At 44.5% G+C, this 20952-nt stretch overlaps 1 protein-coding gene across 5 annotated transcripts in view; it reads left to right on the forward strand.

Annotated features, from left to right (window-relative positions):
• pappaa (pregnancy-associated plasma protein A, pappalysin 1a) overlaps positions 1–20952 on the forward strand; it is a 182490-nt gene that overhangs the window by 65705 nt on the left and 95833 nt on the right. For all 5 annotated transcript variants that reach the window (XM_083793928.1, XM_083793929.1, XM_083793930.1 and 2 more), the window contains exons 10-12: positions 620–748; positions 1503–1591; positions 7587–7783. In XM_083793928.1, coding sequence (XP_083650054.1) covers positions 620–748; positions 1503–1591; positions 7587–7783 — 415 coding nt within the window. The remainder of the gene's footprint in view (positions 1–619; positions 749–1502; positions 1592–7586; positions 7784–20952) is intronic.

Consider the following 20952-nt stretch of genomic DNA (forward strand, 5'->3'; position numbering starts at 1 on the left):
CATCTGCTGGGAGAAACAGTAAAAAGTAGTTTGGGGGATCCCCAGTACAAGCATGATTATTTTGGGGGGTCATGGCCTGAACCGTTTGAAAACTCATAAACTCAACCGGGGCAATTTTAATGGTGACGGAGACGCGACGAAACGCGGGCAGTGGAGTCACCCTTCATTGATTAAAAAGGGAACATACGGTGACGGAGACGCGACGCTGACGCGCCCCGTGGAGCCCCGGTGTTACAGGTCTGAATGTTATGGGGGTCCTTGAAATAAAAATAAAAAGAACTGGTGCTTTTCAGGATTCAAATTCCAAAACGGCAAAAGTAACAGGTCGACGAGCTCGAGCTTGTGGAGCTTCTACCTTTTTATGATATTTTTGGTGGAGTTAGAAGACTGACAGGAAATGGGGAGAGAGATATGAGGAGTGACACTTGAACCCGCAACATGCCGTCAGGCGGTTTTAGCAACTAGCTGCTGCTTTCCCTGCTTTTGTTTGGGGGTGGGTCCTGATACGTTTTTCAAAAGAATCTTACCTGGTCTCTGATTCAACAACAACAAGAAGAAAAGCCTTTGTCCCCGACAGCAACGATCCAGTAGAATCATCTCTCTCTCTCTGTGTCCACAGGGACGTGTTGCCTCACGTGGTGTACACCTACCAGGTGCAGACCCTCTCCAGACAGAGCGAGAGTGAACCGTCCCCACCGCTCGTCCATGAGCTGGGAGCGCCTTACTGCGGGGACGGCCGCATACAGAGGTAAGACTTGTGCACGCGCCTTGCCTTGCTCCACTGAGGCGAACCTCTATAACCCAGCCTTGCCGTGCTCTACTGAGGCGAACCTCTATAACCCAGCCTTGCCTTGCTCTACTGAGGCGAACCTCTATAACCCAACTACCACCATTGGGGTTCCAGGTGGTCCCCCAGCTAAATGATGGAGAGTTGGTAACCAAATGGACCCTTATTAGATCTTTAACTCTTGAGAGCATTTAAAATGAAACCAAATGGGGTTAAATTATTGTTAAACATCTGCATTACTTAATCTACACGAAGTCTACAAAATTAGAGACTGTATTGGTATTTTGATCAACGTTTGCCTGTTATCTCTCCTAATGCTACCAACATCAATACAGCATGGAATTGTGGACAAAAACCTTATTTAACTACAACAAAATATGTCATCAATTGGTCCGTGGCTCAAATACACAATACATAATGGGCCATGATACAAAAATGGTTGAAAACCACTGCTCTTACACTCTAATGAACGCTGAGCCTAAAATCAGAATCTCTAGGAAGAATATAGCGTTAGAACACACACACACACACACACACACACACGCACACGCACACGCACACGCACACACACACCCGCAATATAAGTTAATAAATCATCTTCAGAGAGAATGCCTGGCCCTATGAAGGAGGCTCGGCCCATGATTAATGAGTATTATTCCTTTAGTGTGGTCAGTGTATACAGACTGCTGGGTTTCACCTGCGTTGCATTCTACAGTTCCAGGGAGGAGTGTGACGACATGAACTCCATGAACGGGGACGGCTGCTCCAGCCAGTGCAAGAAGGAAGCCTTTTTCAACTGTATTGGTGAGCACATTAATATGGCAGTGTTGGTCAACATCTGGTCTGGGGTACAAAAACAAAATGGAAACAAAATGAAGACTAAACTATGATGACTAAATCTAAGACTAAATATATTGACAATTTCGTCAACAATTAAAAACTAGACTAAAATGTTAGGAAGGAACAAAGTGTACAAGAGATCCAGTATAAGTCATTTTACACTAAAGATTTTGTGCCTTTATTTATAGTTACAGTGAAGACGGGAGTGAGAGAAGGGCAGAGACATGCAGCAAAGGCCGACATGAACGGGACTCGAACACGCGACACGTTGTCAGGCCAGAGCCTATATGTGGCATGCGCCTGCCCTGGACCACTAGGCCCCCATTTTACACTTGGTTGCATGCTGAAAATTGCAGATCTACAAGCTCACAACATTGTATGTTGTGAAAATGTATTTTGCCCGCCAAAATACGTTTTTGCCGACTAAATCAACTGTATGTTGACTACAATCTTATAATATTTAGTAGACTAAAACTAGACTAAAGCATTCCAGGTGACTAAAATGTGACTAAAACTAAATGAAAACCATTCAAGAGACTACGACTAAAACTAAAATCAAAATTGTGACAGCAAATTTAGATTTTTGATAATAGTGTAGCAGGCAGATGGAGAGCTCTTGGGTGCCCTGTGATGAACTGTGCAGCATAATTAAATGAGCCATGCTCTCCTAATAGCAGCTCAACTCCACACTGCATAGCATAAGCACTTTGACCTGTTGGGTCAAAATGTGTCGGCAAATCCTCCCATGAAAAAACAAAACAAAGGGTAAATCAACAAATTGTACATGCTTTAGTGTCTGCTACAATAGTTTATCTCTCTCTCTCTCTCTCTCTCTCTCCCTGCTCAGATTAACTTGATTTTTTCATGCAATATCAATTAAAATCATATATACTGTAAGCCGCGTTCAACAACAACGTGTGTGTGTGTGTGTGTGTGTGTGTGTGTGTGTGTGTGTGTGTGTGTGTGTGTGTGTGTGTGTGTGTGTGTGTGTGTGTGTGTGTGTGTGTGTGTGTGTGTGTGTGTGTGTGTGTGTGTGTGTGTGTGTGTGTGTGTGTGTGTGTGTGTGTGTGTGTGTGTGTGCGCACACGGGCACGCACACGAGAGAGAGAGAGCTTTGGTGATTGTGTGAAGTGGCCACTTAATCCCTTACAGATTGCTGGACTAGCTGTGCTGTTTTCCACCAACTGCACTGCTTGTGCGTTTACTTGCGCGTGCGTGTGTGTGTGTGTGTGAGAGAGAGAGTCTGCATGACATAGTTGTAGTTTTTTGTGCAGAAATTGGACACTATAATGACTGGACCTTCTGTCCATCTGTCTGTCTGTGCAGTGTGGGTGTGCGTGCGTGCGTGCGTGCGTGCATGCGTGCATGTGTGTGTGTGTGTGTGTGTGTGTGTGTGTGTGTGCACGTGGCTGTCAGTGTATTAGACAGAGAGAGAGGGACTTGGACGGGGAGTGGACAGTGAGCGTAGAGCGAGGCCAGAGCAGAGGGCTACAAGGTGGATGCTCTTTAATAGGCCATTCACACGTTATGTTCTATCTGGATCTGATGAAATGGACCAGTTCTTTTCACATCAGCCCCAACCTGGTGCTGGTGATCCTGCCCAGTGGTGGAAAAAGTACTCGCATATTTTCTTGGGTAAACGTATCAATACTGCAATGTAATGTTACAAGCTGAAGTCTGGAATTCAAAGTGTACTTGAGTAAAAGTGCAAATGTAGTCATTATGCAGAATGTCCCATTTCACAGGTTTTAAATTTGTAAAAAATAAATAAAATAAATGTTCGGAAATAGCAGATCTACACTGTTCTAATCAATAACTACAAAGTAACTAAAGTTTTCAAATTAATGTAGTGGAGTAAAAAGTACAGTATATTTACTGAAAATTAGAAATACCCAGGTAAAGTAAGTAAGTAATTGTCTTCGTGACAGTTTTCAGAAAAACCTATGTTTCTATATCAGTGGTGCTCAAACTCTTTCATGTCAAGGACCCCCAGAATGATATATATTTGGCCGCAGACCCCCATTTCTAAATATGTTGTTCCAGAGACTCCTCCAGTCCAGAAGCAAAGATTTGAGTTAAAAGCGGGAAATGATATATAGTCAAAGATTTGTGCCACGTTTTCACAATTCTGCGTACGATTTAGAGTGCCGTGCTACGAGCTGGTCTGCTATATAACACAATGCTTAAAACACTCAACCGTCTGGGCACCTAGGCTGATGAGCCAGCCTGACGGCGTGCGGCAGGTTCGACTCCTGATCCTGACGGCCTTTGCCACGTGTCTTACCCCTCATCTCTCTCCCCATTTCTTGTCAGACTGCTTTCATCCATAGGTCGCAATTAACTATGATGAAAACCTGCATCTCCCGTCAGTTAGTCATGCCTCCATTATGGTCACGCCTCGTGACATCACACCTCCACATATGGTCACGCCTCGTGACACCACGCCTCCATATATGGTCACGCCTCGTGACATCACGCCTCAATATATGGTCACGCCTCGTGACATCACACCTCCACATATGGTCACGCCTCGTGACACCACGCCTCCATATATGGTCACGCCTCGTGACATCACGCCTCCATATATGGTCACGCCTCGTGACATCACGCCTCCATATAATGGTCACGCCTTGTGACAAGTCACGCCACCATATACTGTATGGCCATCTCTCCATATATGAAGATCACGACGTTGACCCCATCTAACCCTGGATAACCATATATGGAGATCATGTTGGTCTGGAAGGACACAGCACTGCTCAAAGGGTGAAAGACCACGTAAAATCGACCCCGGTCCGAAAACCTTTATACGGACGCAATATTCGGCGGCAGTGTGCAAACACGATTGACATTACGTGAGGTTGATTTTTTTTTCTGTGCTCTGATTTGATTTTATTTTGTTTACTTAACAAAAAGTTTTTTTTTTCAATTTTAGTTCTTGTCAATTCGCTAGTTTTAGTTAACGACAATAACCTTGGTCTGTAGTGTCTGTTTGTCTCTTCTGTGCACCTCTGTATCTGTCTATCTCTTTGACTTCTCCTCTCCTCCTGCCCTCGTGGGCTGTCGTACATTCTCCCCTCTCTCCCTTGTACTCAGTCACCTTTCCACTCATTCTCTCTCTCTCTCTCTCTCTCTCTCTCTCTCTCTCCCCCCCGCACCCATTTAAAATTGTAATACTTTCTTCCTCTCTCCTTTTTTTTAATGCCGCTCCCATCCATTACACCGTTAATTACGTCCTTTTAATTTCCTACTCTCTACCTATCTCTCTAGCATCTTCGCTCTCACAAGCTGCCGTTTGAACTCCCCCTTGTCTCCCTCCCTCCCTCGCTCTGTTCCCGCTGGGTGAGTGGCGGGGCCGTATTCCTGCGTGTGTGTGCCCCCCCTTCGGCAGCCCCTTGTTTCAACATTGCCAGAGAGCACAGAAACTGACTTGAGTTTTTTGAGCCGTGCTGCTGGTGGGGAGCGCTGGAATTTTTTTTCGAAGGAGGAGGAGGAGGCCCCCGGCCAACTTGGCACGAAATGCCGCCTTTTTCCTCCCCTAACTGGAACCCCACCGGCTGACACTGCTAGAGCTGGGAGAGAGCTGAGAGAGGCCCAGGCAAAGCCTCTTCCCTCTTCTCCCTCCTCAATATGCACCTCCAGTCTCTTCCAACAGCTTCCAGCTACAATCTTTCTACCTTCTTCTCCCGTGCTCCTGTGTGCTTCCAGAGCCTTCCTTACATCTCCATGCGGGCCGTCTGGTAAAGCCATACAGCCCTTTCGCTCTTCGCCATTTGACTTTTGCCTGATTGTTCTTCTAACCCACTAGAGGTTCGGGCGGCTACGCGGCCCTCACATCTAGAGTTCGGGTGTCTATGCGGCCCTCAAATCTACAGTTTGGGGCGGCTATGCTGTACCCATTGTACCCAGAGCCTTCTATTAAAGAGTTGAGTAACGTCCGTTCACTTCATCGGGCCAGTCCAGTCTTCTACATAGACTTCCATTGGTGAATATTGACAAAGGCCTAAACCGGACGTTTACGGAATGCTCTGGAGTCTATGGCCATTTGTCACTATTTCGAGTTACATGAATCATGTGACCGGTGCTGTTTTCTGCCCCCTCATTGATGCAACTCTAATAGAAGCCTCTGATTGTACCGACCTGTATGTGTCCACTTTGTGCCCATATATGGGAATATATATATAGATATCGGTCCCATATATGCCCATGTAACAACTTTCAAGATTTTCCCCAAATTATCAAAAATAGCAGATATATACAAGCTTGCAGCGTGGCACGAAGTGATGCGCAACCAGACATAACATGACTTGTCTTTTACTTCTACTGGATCTCTTCTCCACTAGTCCCTCCCTAACATTTTAGTCATCACAGCTTAGTTTTTATTTAGCTTTTATTTTGTTTTCGTCTGTGAATAAAGGTAGTCGACGAAAAATAAATCGTCCTAGTTTTAGGCGACGAAATGAACACTGCATAACAGCACAGCACTCCTGCCAAGGGCACTAGCTGAAGCATGGTCTTTAGGCCATGCTCAGACTCCAACAGTTTAATAAGGGAAAATTAGCGAAATGTGTGGCAAATCTGCCAAAAAAAAAAAGCTTAACACTGGCTTTCTTCACAAATGTGTTCATAAAGGTGTCTACTATCACCTATCAATTTGTTCCAATTTGTTTCCCTTGGGACACTTTGTGACAGCTGCTGAAAGTTGGGGTACCATTAACAACCTATATAAGGCAAAATTCGCAAAATTTGAGAATTAGCATGTGTTGTGTCAAACTAGGGGGTTTTCATAAATCTGTATCCATTGCAAGCATTAGTATTCCACAAAAAACACTTCTTGTGCTAACTTTAGCCATAGTCACCCAAAATGTGCCCAAATGTGCTGACCTCACATTTGTGATGACGGCTATGGACTTTTTTAGCCTTGGATAAAGGCGCTATATAAATGCACCATTTACCATTTTAACCGAAGGAGTGTTTTTCGTGCAAAACTAATGCCAGTTAAGTTACAGCAATCTCATTTGATATCATTATAAAATACCTAAAGACGCGTATACTCGTCCAATGCCCCCACGGGGGGATTAGAAAAGACGTGTATACAAGTCATTGGCATAATTAGATGACATTGTTCAATGTTGAAAATCAGTGGTATTCCCCTTGTAAAGAACCACTTCACCACTTTTCAATATCTTCATATAATTGGTCCTCACTAATGCCGTCCACCTCCCATTATACAGGCAGACTAAAAGCTGAATAACTCCTAATCTACGGATCTCTCCATGGTTTAGTCAATTAGCGCGATGTTCGGAGGTCTTTGCTGATAATCCGGTGGTCTAGATGGAAACATTGGTGCTTTCTAGAGCAAGGATGGCTATATTTTAGCTCGCTAGCATTGACGCTATTTATTTAGCACAAGATGGACGCCCACAACATCCGTTTCTGTGCTGCGTGCGCAACCTCTAAATCGCCCCCACAGACCGTGGCAGTCAGAAGTTGGATTTGCGTCCAGCAGGTGGCAGCCAAACGGTTAAAATACCACAATTATTTTCTACTCAGTCTGTGTCTCATAGGAGGGCTGTGGGCAGTTCAGGAACCGTCCACATCATCGTTACACAGATTATTTTTTAAACAAGATATTTTTAAATATATTTTAGATTGTTATTATCGTGAGAACGATGGCTACCATTATCGCATTGCAACTTTTCAGTAATAGAAAACCTGCAGTTTCTATTAGCTTGGATTCCCTATCGATGATGTCACTGGTGGACGGTTCCTGAACTGCCCACAGCCCTCCTATGAGACATAGACTGAGTAGGAAAAAAAATTTTTTTATCAGGAACATTAGTGAGGACCAATCATATGAAGAGAGGTTGAAAAGTGGTGAAGTGGTCCTTTAAGTAAATGTACTTAAGTTTACTTTCCACCGCTGCAACTCTTGTTCGGTTCCTTGTCGTTGCTGCAGACGAGCCCAGCATGTGCTACTACTACGACGGCGACGGCGTATGCGAGGACTTTGAGCGGGAGACCGGCGTGCGGGACTGCGGCCTGTACACGCCCAGCGGCTTCCTGGACCAGTGGGCGTCCGTGGTGGAGGTGTCGCACGAGGAGAAACCCTACTGCTCCGGGGAGGTGGCCGCTGGCTATCCTGCTGTGACCAAGGTAAGGAGGAGAGCCCCCTTTCAACCCTTTTCATATCAAGTGACAGTCCCGTTATTTATTCTGCATTTGAGCCACACGGACCACCATTTGATGAGCTCTAGCCTCTCAGACCCCAAACTAAAGTATATTTTGTGTATTTTGTGTTTTGTCCACAATTCCATGCTGTTGATGTTGGTACCATTAGGAGAGATAACAGGCAATCGATCAAAATAACAGTTCTTACATTCTTTTGTAGTTGTGTAGACTTCTTGTAAATTAAGTAATGCAGGTGTTTAACAATAGTTTAACTCTTGGGGTCCATTTGGTTTCATTTTACGCTAAGAGCGGCTGTGTCTCAGGAGGTAGAGCAAGTCATCCAATGGTCCATGGGTTGGGGTTTGAATCCTGGCTCCTCCTGACTGTCCACATGTCGAAGTGTCCTTGGGCAAGACACTGAACCCCACATTGCCTCCAATGAGTCGGTCGGTGCTAGCTTGCCACCGTTGGCGTGTGAATGTTGGAAGTGAGGACGCCTGCGTTGGCTGTTCGCAGCTTCACCTCCTAATGTATGCATGAATGAACCATTGTGAAGGGCTTTGAGCACTTGGAAAAGCGCTATAAAAATGCAATTCATTTTTATTTTTCTCATTGTTGTGTGAGAGAAGCAGGGGTCGTCAAAGGGTCAGGGTGCATTTGGTTCCATTTGTACACTCACAGAGTTACAGACCTATTATGGTCATAAACGTTCTTGGAAGTAGAGTTTGCTATATTCCCTCTTCATTAAATATTATCGGAAAATATGCTGCCTTTTCACAACTATCAGTTGCACTCATTCTGTTTTTCAAAGTGACTGTCTGCACTGCAATTATTGATTGGATTTAACATTATTTGTTCTACAAGCACATTTTTACCTATCATTTTATAATGGAGGCCAAGTGGGCATGACCTTTGGGCAAGTAGAACATGACCTGTACTTGCCCGATGTGCCTCCGACACTCGTCACACTGAACTGGTCACTCATTCATGTAAAGGAGATTTCAAGGAATGCGAGGATTTCCAGGATTGCCCAGCTAGCTAACACAGAGTGACTGAGATGTCTGACTGTGATAACGTGCAGGGTTGCAATTACTGTACGCTGAACCGCATCACTGTGTACGCTGAACAAAAAACTGACACGGGTGTTTTCCCGATGTAAATGGGATGAAAAGCGTGCATGTTTAATCCTGCGACAACATCTCAAAACGAGACGGTTTGATGTCTCTCTGAGAAGAGGCCAGTACAGTGGAACACTGTCCATTAAAGCCATGGAGAAAGGATCCCACACTGTGAAGAACACACTGTTCTGTTCCAAGTCATGTGTGGCAATATGTTGTAATGTGTGTGTCAGCTCCAGGTTCACCTTGCTGTTTTCACTGTAATCCATTTTAATTGGCAGTCTGGCTATTGCTTCATGGCGTGACTGTACTGTAGAACCGCAGCTACACACTTGAGAGAGGTCATCAATCAGCACTTAAGGGGGAAAACGTCTTATCATTTAGGGTCAGAAGTTATCTCACAGGGGGAATCACGATGGCCTCATCCAATGAAGTGAGCTATTGGTATGTTTTGTTTTTGGTTGAGTGAGTGAGTCCAGTGCAGGTTTTTTCATTTTCATTTTTCATTTTTTGCCCTTAATTATTATTACAGCATCACAGCAGCGAGGGGGCAAGGCGTTTAGAAAGAGTGCGTGCATGTGTGTGTGTGTGTGTGTGTGTGTGCGTGTGTGTGTGTGTGCGTGCGTCTCGCAAACCCCACGATGTGTGCCAAAAGATTTTTGTGCATGCTGCCAGTTGGGCCGAGGAGAAAACCACAAATACTTTTTTTTCCACATTTGTGAATTCATCATCTCAGATGAACTCGTCCTGTCCGTCCCTCCATATTTGGATATCTGTCCGTCCCTCCATATTTGGATATCATGATGATGATGATGATGAAGATGATCATGATCATGATGATGATGATGATGATGTCGGCTCTTGTGAGCTCGCAGGTCGGATGTTTTGGTTGTGTAACTATGACTTGTGGTTCATTTTGGATCACGTGTGGGCCCACACGTTGAGCAACTGTGCTGTGCAATGGTATTGGAGCATGCAGTGATGAAGGGCATTGTTTCTCAAATGCCCTTATAGCCCTTTATTTATAAAATAATAACCAGTAATCCGCCTGGGTGACGGCAGACTGCTGGGCGAGCGCTGGCGCTTTGGCATGGGGGGTCAGATCACCATAATTAATTCTGTACTGGCCATATATGGAGCCTGTCTTGAATGTACTGGGTTTGATGATGTCAGATCAACATATGGAATGAATTCTATACTGGCCATATATGGAGCGTGTCTTGAGTGTACTGTGTTTGATGATGTCATATATGGAATGTCAGAACAGGAAGGACGGGTGGGGATCTATAGGTGATGATCCAGTCTTCTCCATATATGGTTATCCATGGGTTAGATGAGGTAGGTGTCATGATGTTCAACTAATAAACGCCAAGGACTTAATTAACGTGTTCTTCATGAAATCCCATTGCGCCAAAAACGCCTTTTACGTGTTTTTGGGCTTTGTATTAATTCAAAATCGTCTGGCTAATACTTTCTGTAAAGTGGGGCTCCCTGTCGCTATAGGCAAGGCTCAGCTCACTGTGTTTTGCCCTCCCCAAGATGGTGGTGTGTGTGTGTGTGTGTGGGGGGGGGGGGGGGGGGTGCACATTGCATTTCAGTGCATGGCCACACAGCTGATGTGCAGTGAAGATAAGGCAGGAGGGGGGATCCTCCATTCTTACTGTACATAGGGACTTGGCACGCACAGCCAGCCTTTGATCCTGCAGCCAGCCACACGCTCGCTCCACCAGATACTATCAGCGCAGCTGTTAGACAAGGCTTCTCAACCTTTTCAGGCCGCGACCTCCCCTAAATAATCAAATAATCATATTTGAGAACCCCCCTTCTTCTTCACCCTGACAGTTTTCTGAAAAAGCTATGTTTCTATGTCAGTCGTTCTTCGATTTTTCAAAAATAGCAGACCTACAAGCTCGTATATGAGCTTGTAGATCTGCTATTTTTCAATAGCTAAAGCATAACATAATGCTAACACCAAAAGGGGTTCCCGCCCAAAATGGGTTAACTATACTCTTTTGCTGCGACACCTGAATAACTTCCCCACCGGGATCGATGAATAAATGTCTCCAGTATGTTATCTCATCTCATCTCATCTTTCTCCTCCAAACGCCCTAAAGACATGATGACAATACATCTGTCTCATGGAGATACAGCACAGTGCCCAAGCTAGCCGCTGTCTCTATTGTGCATGTGCACACGCACGCACGCACGCACACACACACACACACACACACACACACACACACAGCCACAGAGAGTATTGTCGCTGTCGGGCAAGAAACATCTTTACAGCAAACATTGAAAATCAATACCCCAATATCCTATGGTCAGTTTAACAACCTGCTTCTGAACCTCCCTACCTCAATATGTAACTGTTTTTAATTTATGTTTGTCTCATTGTCTATATTATGTCTTTGCCTTACATGAAGATTTGTTTGTGTATATAACCTGCATGTCTTTAAATTGTTTTATATAATGTATGTAATGTAATCTCGTCAGCATTGAAAATGAGGGAGAACCTCAATTGCTCTTTCGAGAATAAATAAAGGTTTCAATCAAACTCCATATTTAAACTTTTTGGGTAAATGAACACTGGCTTACTTGATCACACTACTGCATCACACGAAAAAGCATGTAAAGTAGCAGATATTTCTGTGTGGCCCTGTGTCCCCTATAGGGGAGGTGCCCTGTGTCCCCTATAGAGCGTCGCAGTCCCTCCCCCTTTCAGAACAACGAACGGCCCAGGAAATGAAAACGCAATGCATTTCCCCATAGGCAGTTCTTATTTAATTTATTTAAAGACCTTTTAAGCGTCGTACGAAGCCAACTCTTGTCGTGACAAATCATGACAACACACACAATATTTTGGACAACAAATAATTACAAAGAAGAAAAACAACAAAAAAAGTGTTGTAACCTGCCGTTTTTTTCTACTTTCTAATTCTTTGTTTGGCCCCGAAGAATTCAGTGTTTTGTCATGATTTGGGGAGGTGCCCTGTGTCCCCTATAGGGGAGGTGCCCTGTGTCCACTATAGGGGAGGTGCCCTGTGTCCCCTATAGGGGAGGTGCCCTGTGTCCACTATAGGGGAGGTGCCCTGTGTCCACTATAGGGGAGGTGCCCTGTGTCCCCTATAGGGGAGGTGCCCTGTGTCCCCTATAGGGGAGGTGCCCTGTGTCCCCTATAGGGGAGGTGCCCTGTGTCCCCTATAGGGGAGGTGCCCTGTGTCCCCTATAGGGGAGGTGCCCTGTGTCCCCTATAGGGGAGGTGCCCTGTGTCCCCTATAGGGGAGGAGCCCTGTGTCCCCTATAGGGGAGGTGCCCTGTGTCCCCTATAGGGGAGGTGCCCTGTGTCCCCTATAGGGGAGGTGCCCTGTGTCCCCTATAGGGGAGGTGCCCTGTGTCCCCTATAGGGGAGGAGCCCTGTGTCCCCTATAGGGGAGGTGCCCTGTGTCCCCTATAGGGGAGGTGCCCTGTGTCCACTATAGGGGAGGTGCCCTGTGTCCACTATAGGGGAGGTGCCCTGTGTCCCCTATAGGGGAGGTGCCCTGTGTCCCCTATAGGGGAGGTGCCCTGTGTCCACTATAGGGGAGGAGCCCTGTGTCCACTATAGGGGAGGAGCCCTGTGTCCCCTATAGGGGAGGTGCCCTGTGTCCCCTATAGGGGAGGTGCCCTGTGTCCCCTATAGGGGAGGTGCCCTGTGTCCCCTATAGGGGAGGTGCCCTGTGTCCACTATAGGGGAGGTGCCCTGTGTCCCCTATAGGGGAGGTGCCCTGTGTCCCCTATAGGGGAGGTGCCCTGTGTCCCCTATAGGGGAGGTGCCCTGTGTCCCCTATAGGGGAGGTGCCCTGTGTCCCCTATAGGGGAGGTGCCCTGCCTCCCCCGTGGCTGACCAGGAGGGGAAAGGAACTGGTTGGAATTACGTGTTCCTAAGTTCCAAGCATGTATTCGTCCAACCGGGGAACCCCCAAGCCAATCTATCTATCTAAGCTTGTAGATCTGCTACTTTTTTAAGATTTAAGTTTGGCTTTTGTGCCTTTTTATTGATAGGAATCTACAGAGTACAGTGATAGTACAAAAATCATTAGTCTGTCCACTACTTACAGTATAGCTCAGTTTTTCCTCAGTTTTTCTTTCTTTCTTTTTGTCCATTCATTGATGGTGAGACCTTTGAGCTATATTTCATTTAATGTGTTGCACGGTTCCCCCTGTTAATGCTCTCCTGATACACATTTGCACTCAATTTAATACAATGTGTGTTTGATAAATTAGGGCTGATCGCGGGTCAACCAAGGTACCAGCATCTGGTCCCAGTCACAGCTTTTTGATATTAATCATTTGGGAGAACTTTTATTGTGCCTCCGTAGTAGTGTCATCTGAGGTAGCCTTATACAGTACCACAGAGCAGCGCTGTTAACCCTTTCAATCCAGGACAGCATCGAGTCCAGCTAAACTGGGCAAAAAACTACGAAAATGTGCCCATCTCTGATGGATTAATTACAGACTCCAGCGTGGTAGTGGAGGCTACCCTCGCCCACTAGGGAGAGGACACTAGACACTAGAAAGAAACGGCAAGAAGGGTTTAGGCAAAGAGGTTTAGGGATAAGGGGTTTAGTGGTGACGAAAATGGAGCCCATAGAATCCATCGCATAACAAATGGATGTAGTGCATACACAAATCTGTATATTGCTCGCCTCGACCGTATTGTTGACCTAGTGTCTGATGCAGTTCGAAAATATGTGACCAGTGCCAGTGGTTTAATATACAAGGGGGCCATGGTCATTTTTCAGTTCTTTACATATGTGACCAGTGCCAACAAAACATGCCTCATGTCGCCTTTTCCATTTTTCAGATTTTTACAGATTATTAAAGTACAGAATGTAAGCTTTCATATGATGTATCATTCAATGAAATTGGACAATAATTGAAGGAGATATAACCATTTTAAAATGACTGGGGCCTTTCACCCAAAGCTGAGAAAAGCCCTTTTCAATATTCACAACATTTTATCACCTTAGAGCTGGACAGAAGTGGGTGTGACAATGGGAGGGACAAGAGACAATAGGACGTTTTAGCTGTCAACAGTGCAACACTAGAAACACTGACATGTTTAAGCCAGTAGAACAAACAATGCAATTTGTAAGGTGCCCCAATAAACCCTTTTGAAAGTACTAAGTATTAAATACTAAGTATTCAAGTATTAAATATTAAGTTAAGTGTTCAATTTAACTTATACACTACCTGGTTGTAAATAGCTGCAGTACACCATTTTATGCAGGTCTACTTTAAGCAATCAAAGTCAGACAATTGACCCAGTATTTTAAATAAATAAAATCGACGCATCAGGCTATGATGTTGTGCGCTTGTAGATTTGCTATTTTAATAAACAGATCTGTCCACATGCAGTCACAATGCCTGGTTTCATTTATAGTAATTCCTGTGCATTCGATGGGTGGATTCATACTACATCGGGTGTCTATTTAGTGTGCAAGGCTTACATCCGGTCTAAAGCCCACCCACTGTATGCCCTGATTTATATACACAATACATACACGATCCGTATCCTCCCCTCACCGGATGTTGAATTAACAGTACTAACGGCCGTATTTGAAAAGACGTAGCTCTTTGCTGGGTGCGCGAGGAAAAAAATTAAGCAATTTTCCGACATTTCCTTTTCAATTGATACCGTTTCTTAGAGACGGCCTACACAAACGTTCTATATACCAAATGAAAGCCTGCATTTCATAGTTTACATAGTATATAACCTTTTTTTAAATGAGCAAGAAATGAGCGAGTTGTGATTAAAAGAAAAGACGTGTGATCTCTTTGCTCTTTAACACACGACACAAACGGCTAACTAGGCTAGCTAGCTTCTAGCCTGTTGTTTGTTGGCGAAAGACTCCAAGCTGGGAAGTGTATTTCAGCGAGTAGCTATACGTGGTTTTGTTTATTTTCTGTAAAGTCTAACCCAAATGCCCAGAATACTTCTGTGTTTACAAACACAAGCACGCTAATGGGCGGTGATCAGAGCGTGAAACCTGAGGACAAAGAGATTACAGGACCAATCGTAACCAACATGCAAATCTCGGAACTGCGCTCTTCTGCCTCCAGAAACTTGTTAAAAAACAAGCCCACTTTGACGTATAAATGTATACATTTCATTTGCCCAAATGAACAATCTGTTTGAATGAAAACCTTCTTCAACATTCAAACTGTATTAATATGAAAAAAAAAGAAAATCACATAAAAAAAAGAAACGAGTTTATTTATTGATTTAAGGCATGTTCATTCTGGCGACATGAGGCATATTCTGCTGGCACTGGTCACATATTATGAAACTGCACACTGTAACCTTTCATATGATATATTGCTCATTGAAATTGGGGGGAAAATGAAGAAGATATGACCATTTGAAACTTGTTGAATTGGAAACCTGAAAGTACATAATTTGCCCTTCTAAGATTTCAGCAGTGATCTATGACTTTAGGGGGTGCTGTTTTCCCTTCATTCCTCCATTATTCAACCAGCAGTGTTGCCATGTCTGCTTATTATAATTAGTTGGCCTTGTTTCTAAAGAAAAATAATGCATAGGCCTACTGTACCAAGTTTATAATCATTTATAACCTGTTTATAACCAAAAATAAAGTGTAGTTGATTATTTGGGCTTGTTTTTAAAGTGTAGTTGATTATGGAGAGTTGGTAACCAAGTGGACCCTTATTAGATCAGGCCTACGTAAATGTTCCAGATGAGTAGCCTACAAATAAAATAGCTATATTAGCCTGTTATTATTATTTGTCTGCAGAAAATAATGTATGCCAGGGTCCAGACTCCAGGGACAAGATTTGTATTGTTGTAGATCGGCTATTTTCGCTTATTTTGGGCTTGTTTTCATATACCGGGTTGCTTATTTCTCAGAACCTGGCAACCCCGCGATAGCTTTTTAGCTACGTTTTAGCATTATATCGATATCAATCCTGTAGCTAAAACAAGTACATATCGCGCTATATTACATATCGATGTGATCTGCGTTATTATGACCTTAATTTTCATGGCAGGTACATTCCAAAGTAACTAATAATAGCCACGTTATGGTGACATAATGTTACAATGTTTACATTGTGTTCTTCTTCTGCTATTGGAAACAGAAAGCCATTTCAACATGTCCCCATTGTTCTGATTCACCAGTGCCCCCATCTGGAACATTAGCTTTAGGCGGACCGAAAATAAACACACTTTTTACAAAATACGATGGTTAATACTTCTTTCTCTGCTATTTATGTTAGCCAGTAAAAGACTAGTATTATCTTCAAAAACGATTGTGTACAAAAAAGCGGATTTTAGCGGAATTTGCATACTTTGAAAGGAAAGCTGAATTTTCTGATTAGCATTGGTTAGCATTGCTTAACCCAATTGTTAAAACATTAGACATAGTGACTTGTTTAAGCAATTGCAACGACTTAATGACACTAAAACGACTTTCTGATGGAATAAAAACATTCTTTAACATTCCAACTGTGTTAATGTGGCTAAAAACGAAAACCACCAAAAAAAGAAATGAATTGTATTTTTATCTATAACTGTATATCAACTGTGCCGACTTGTGGTTGAAATCACTGGACTGGGACACATATGTGCCATCTAGTGCAGCAATGTATAAACATTCAAGAGTGTTACCAGAGCTGTGCATGCGATGTCTTTGCTAACATCCCAAATACACCTGATGTTGTTTTTGTTGACACCAGTCACAAGGATGTCCTGATTCTGGAGGTGGGCTGTGTCTTTCATTTGTACATGGACCAGGCATTCCAAGATAAACATTCTAAGTACCAACCATTACTTGGAATTATAACAAAGCTGGGGTATCGATGTAGATTTGCCATACTGATATTCGGAAGCCTGGGCCATGTGCATAAACTGACCATGAGTGGCCTAAGAATAGCTGGCATGACAAAGATCAAAGCCAAATACTCATTGTTCTGTTTCGGCTGTTATAGGCAGTATGTCTGTGTGGAGGAGAAGGTGCCATGTGTATCCTTAAGTTAACATGAACTGTCGACCCCCATATTTGTTTCCTTGTAAAAATTAATTGTAATTTGTGGATAAAAAAAATAACTAGATCTACAAGCTCAAAGCACGTCACTTCTTGCAGCGCTATGAGTTTGAAGATCTGCTATTTCTTGAACATTTTAAAACATGTTCAAAGCAATTTCTTTCTAACTCAAACCCTGGAGGCGTCCCAGGCACAAAATTATTTTGAGATGTATGGGTCCACGGCCAAATACATATATTATTTTGGGGGTACTTGACATGAAAAAGTTGTGAGCATCTGATATATAGCAAGACACTTTTTTTCTTTTTACTGTTAGGATTTAGAAGACATCTGTTGAATGGGCCTCAGGTCTTCATTGGTTATACTGTACTTCTCGAGTGAGAAAACTATCCCTGCAAACGTATTGACGCAACTGTGTTGATGATTGAATCATTAATCTAACTGTCATTATGAAAAGCAGTCACAGAGGGGAAAAACTTGGCAAAGCGTAAAACAGTAGAAATTCAACCCCATGGTTGTGTAAAGTTCAGTCTATCATGGCTCACAGCTTTTTGGATATAAGTTATTATAGGTCCCTTGCGTGAGGGAGTCCATGAGCAGTGTGTGTGTGTGTGTGTGTGTGTGTGTGTGTGTGTGTTGCGAGAACCAAATGTACACAGCTACATACTGTGAAAATAGCAGATCTACAAGCTCACAACGTCTCGCAACGGCTATTTTCCTTATAATTATTTGTCATCTGGGACCCCCCCAAAAAAGAAGCACTGATTTAGAGATCAGCTTTAGGGGTTGGAAATAGAATTGAACATGATTAATTTTGCTTCGTCGCGTGCCGGGGTCATACACCAAAAACTAGAGCTGCTGCATGACATGTGGAGATCTGCTATTTTTCAGGCTTTAGGCTCACGGTTGAAAATGGCTAAATTTAACATTCATAACATTTCGGTCCAAAACATGACGATGTCCTCAAGTACAGTAAGTAAGAAAGTACATTTTATTTGTAGAGCACCTTTCACATGCAGACATCAGAGTTACAAAGTGCTTCACAATAAGAAAATAAAACATTGATGGCGGGGAAAGGAAGTGGAACTGGTTGGAGTAACGTGTTCCTACTAATACAAACCTGCAGTGTGCGTGTGTGCGTGCAGCCGTGCATGCGTTTGTGGCACTGGCTTCCACGCTCGTATAGCCATCGTCGTAACCAACTGAATCAAGTCCATTCTTTCACTATATCAGTGGTTGTTTGATGTCCATTGACAGCACAGGGCTGAAAGAGACTCCTCGAGTTACCTCATCTAGGGCAGGCCGGTTGGCTCACGAGAGACGAGGCTTCGGCGTCTGAGAGAGAGAGAGAGAGAGAGAGAGAGAGAGAGAGAGAGAGAGAGAGAGAGAGAGAGAGAGAGAGAGAGAGAGAGAGAGAGAGAGAGAGTGTGTGTGTGTGTGTGTGTGTGTTTGCGCTCATTGTCCGTGCGTGTGTGCATGCCACACACGCACACACTCCTGCGTGTGTCCACAAAGTGTTTTGTAGGGTTATACCAGAGGAAGTGATAGAGATCTGTCCAGATGCATGAAGGAAACAAGAAGAAAGGCACTTCAGACCAAAGAGATTCCGTCTGCACGGAATCTCAAGTGCATTGTGTGCGTGTGTGCGTGCATCTGTGTTAGTGTGTGTGTGCATGCCTTAGGGTGTGTGCTTGCATGTGTCAATACGAAATCCAGTAATCTCTGTGTGCAGACAGCATAGAAACGCACGCACGTACACACACACACACACACACACACACACACACACACACACACACACACACACACACACACACACACACACACACACACACACACAGGCTGGGTCACGGCATTTCTACAATAATATCCACCTGCCACATTTGTATAAATCCACTGCCTTTTCCCCATATCATGTGGAACTTTGTCTTTGTGTACACAGTCGTTGACATTCATAGCTATCGACTTTTGGCTCCGCCATTGGAGCACCTCTATCTAAAAGGATTCCATCATCGGTAAGCTAGATTTGTTCTGGAGTGTGCTCTGCGATCTGCGGCCGATCCAAGGCCTTTACTTTTATGAAGTTGTAAACAAATGCAGACATGAAATGATGAAACAACAACCGTCACTAACGGCTCCAGTGGGAGTGTTTCGTCTGTCGACTGAGGAAACCTCCTACATATGTCCAAAACTGTTACTTTTCAGGATACAAACTAGAGAGAACAGGTTTCTGCCCAACAGCAACGATATAATGTGGGAAGGAAGGAAGACAAAACAATGAATATGCGGCTGCCACACTGTCGCTTTTCTGTGGAGAGACACCGAGTAGGATGAACCTGATGCACTTTTTCTACTGCACGCATGCACTCTACGAGTGCATGCGTGCATGTGAGTGCATGTGACGTGTGCATGCGTGTATGTGACGTGTGTGTGTGTGTGTGTGTGTGTGTGTGTGTGTGTGTGTGCGTGTGTGTGCATTTGTGTGTGTCTTTCCCTAATGTTTTGGGCAATCAGCACTTCCCTGACTTGCGACAGCAACAGATCAATGCTTCCAGAGGGCTCTGGTGGAATCAATGGTATGTTCTCTGCTGTCTTCAGTAAGCATTACTCTAATGAGAGAGAGAGAGAGAGAGAGAGAGAGAGAGAGAGAGAGGCAGGCACAACTGCTTCCTTCTCTTGGCCCTGGGGAGATCTGATCTGAATGCACTGTAACCTCGTCATCTCCATAGTTTTAACTTTTTGTGTTTTTTTGTTTTGTTTAAATGAACCTGTGTCACAAAAGCAGCTGACCCACAAGGTCGTGCAGCCTCGCTCCAAGCTTGTCGATCTGCTTTTCCTTTTTTAGAATTTGAATCCTGAAAAGTACCAGTTTTGGACATATGAGGTTTACAAGTTACAACCGACAGAGACGAAATGGTGTGGATCTGTGGGCATGACCATCGCCCAGAGGAAAGGGCAGTAGATCTATGGGCATGACCATCGCCCAGAGGAAAGGGCAGTAGATCTGTGGGCATGACCATCGCCCAGAGGAAAGGGCTGTAGATCTGTGGGCGTGACCATCGCCCAGAGGAAAGGGCAGTAGATCTATGGGCATGACCATCGCCCAGAGGAAAGGGCAGTAGATCTATGGGCATGACCATCGCCCAGAGGAAAGGGCTGTAGATCTGTGGGCGTGACCATCGCCCAGAGGAAAGGGCAGTAGATCTGTGGGCGTGACCATCGCCCAGAGGAAAGGGCAGTAGATCTGTGGGCGTGACCATCGCCCAGAGGAAAGGGCTGTAGATCTGTGGGCGTGACCATCGCCCAGAGGAAAGGGCAGTAGATCTATGGGCATGACCATCGCCCAGAGGAAAGGGCTGTAGATCTGTGGGCGTGACCATCGCCCAGAGGAAAGGGCTGTAGATCTGTGGGAGTGACCATCGCCCAGAGGAAAGGGCAGTAGATCTATGGGCATGACCATCGCCCAGAGGAAAGGGCTGTAGATCTGTGGGCGTGACCATCGCCCAGAGGAAAGGGCAGTAGATCTGTGGGCGTGACCATCGCCCAGAGGAAAGGGCAGTAGATCTGTGGGCGTGACCATCGCCCAGAGGAAAGGGCTGTAGATCTGTGGGCGTGACCATCGCCCAGAGGAAAGGGCAGTAGATCTGTGGGCGTGACCATCGCCCAGAGGAAAGGGCTGTATTCCAAGAGCAATTAATGTGCATACACAAATGATGCGTAAAGACTAATCAGAAATGACAGTTTACTTTGAATTGTAATTTCATTGCCTGGCGTGGTTCCCTTTACGGCATATGAAATTTCATATTGATTGACATCTCCCATAAAAACTAAATAGAACGACACTTATCTCACCAGTTGAGCAGAATGCCAAGCACCTTGAAGTGCCTGTCACTCTTAAATTCTCATCAATTAATAACGGCATGTTAGTAAGATTTGCCAAAAATAAAATAGCCATGTGACTGCTCCGGCGACTGTTCTCCCCCAGAATCGG

Source organism: Protomyctophum parallelum (assembly GCF_964188405.1).
Source record: "Protomyctophum parallelum genome assembly, chromosome: 21".
Lineage (NCBI taxonomy): Eukaryota > Metazoa > Chordata > Actinopteri > Myctophiformes > Myctophidae > Protomyctophum > Protomyctophum parallelum.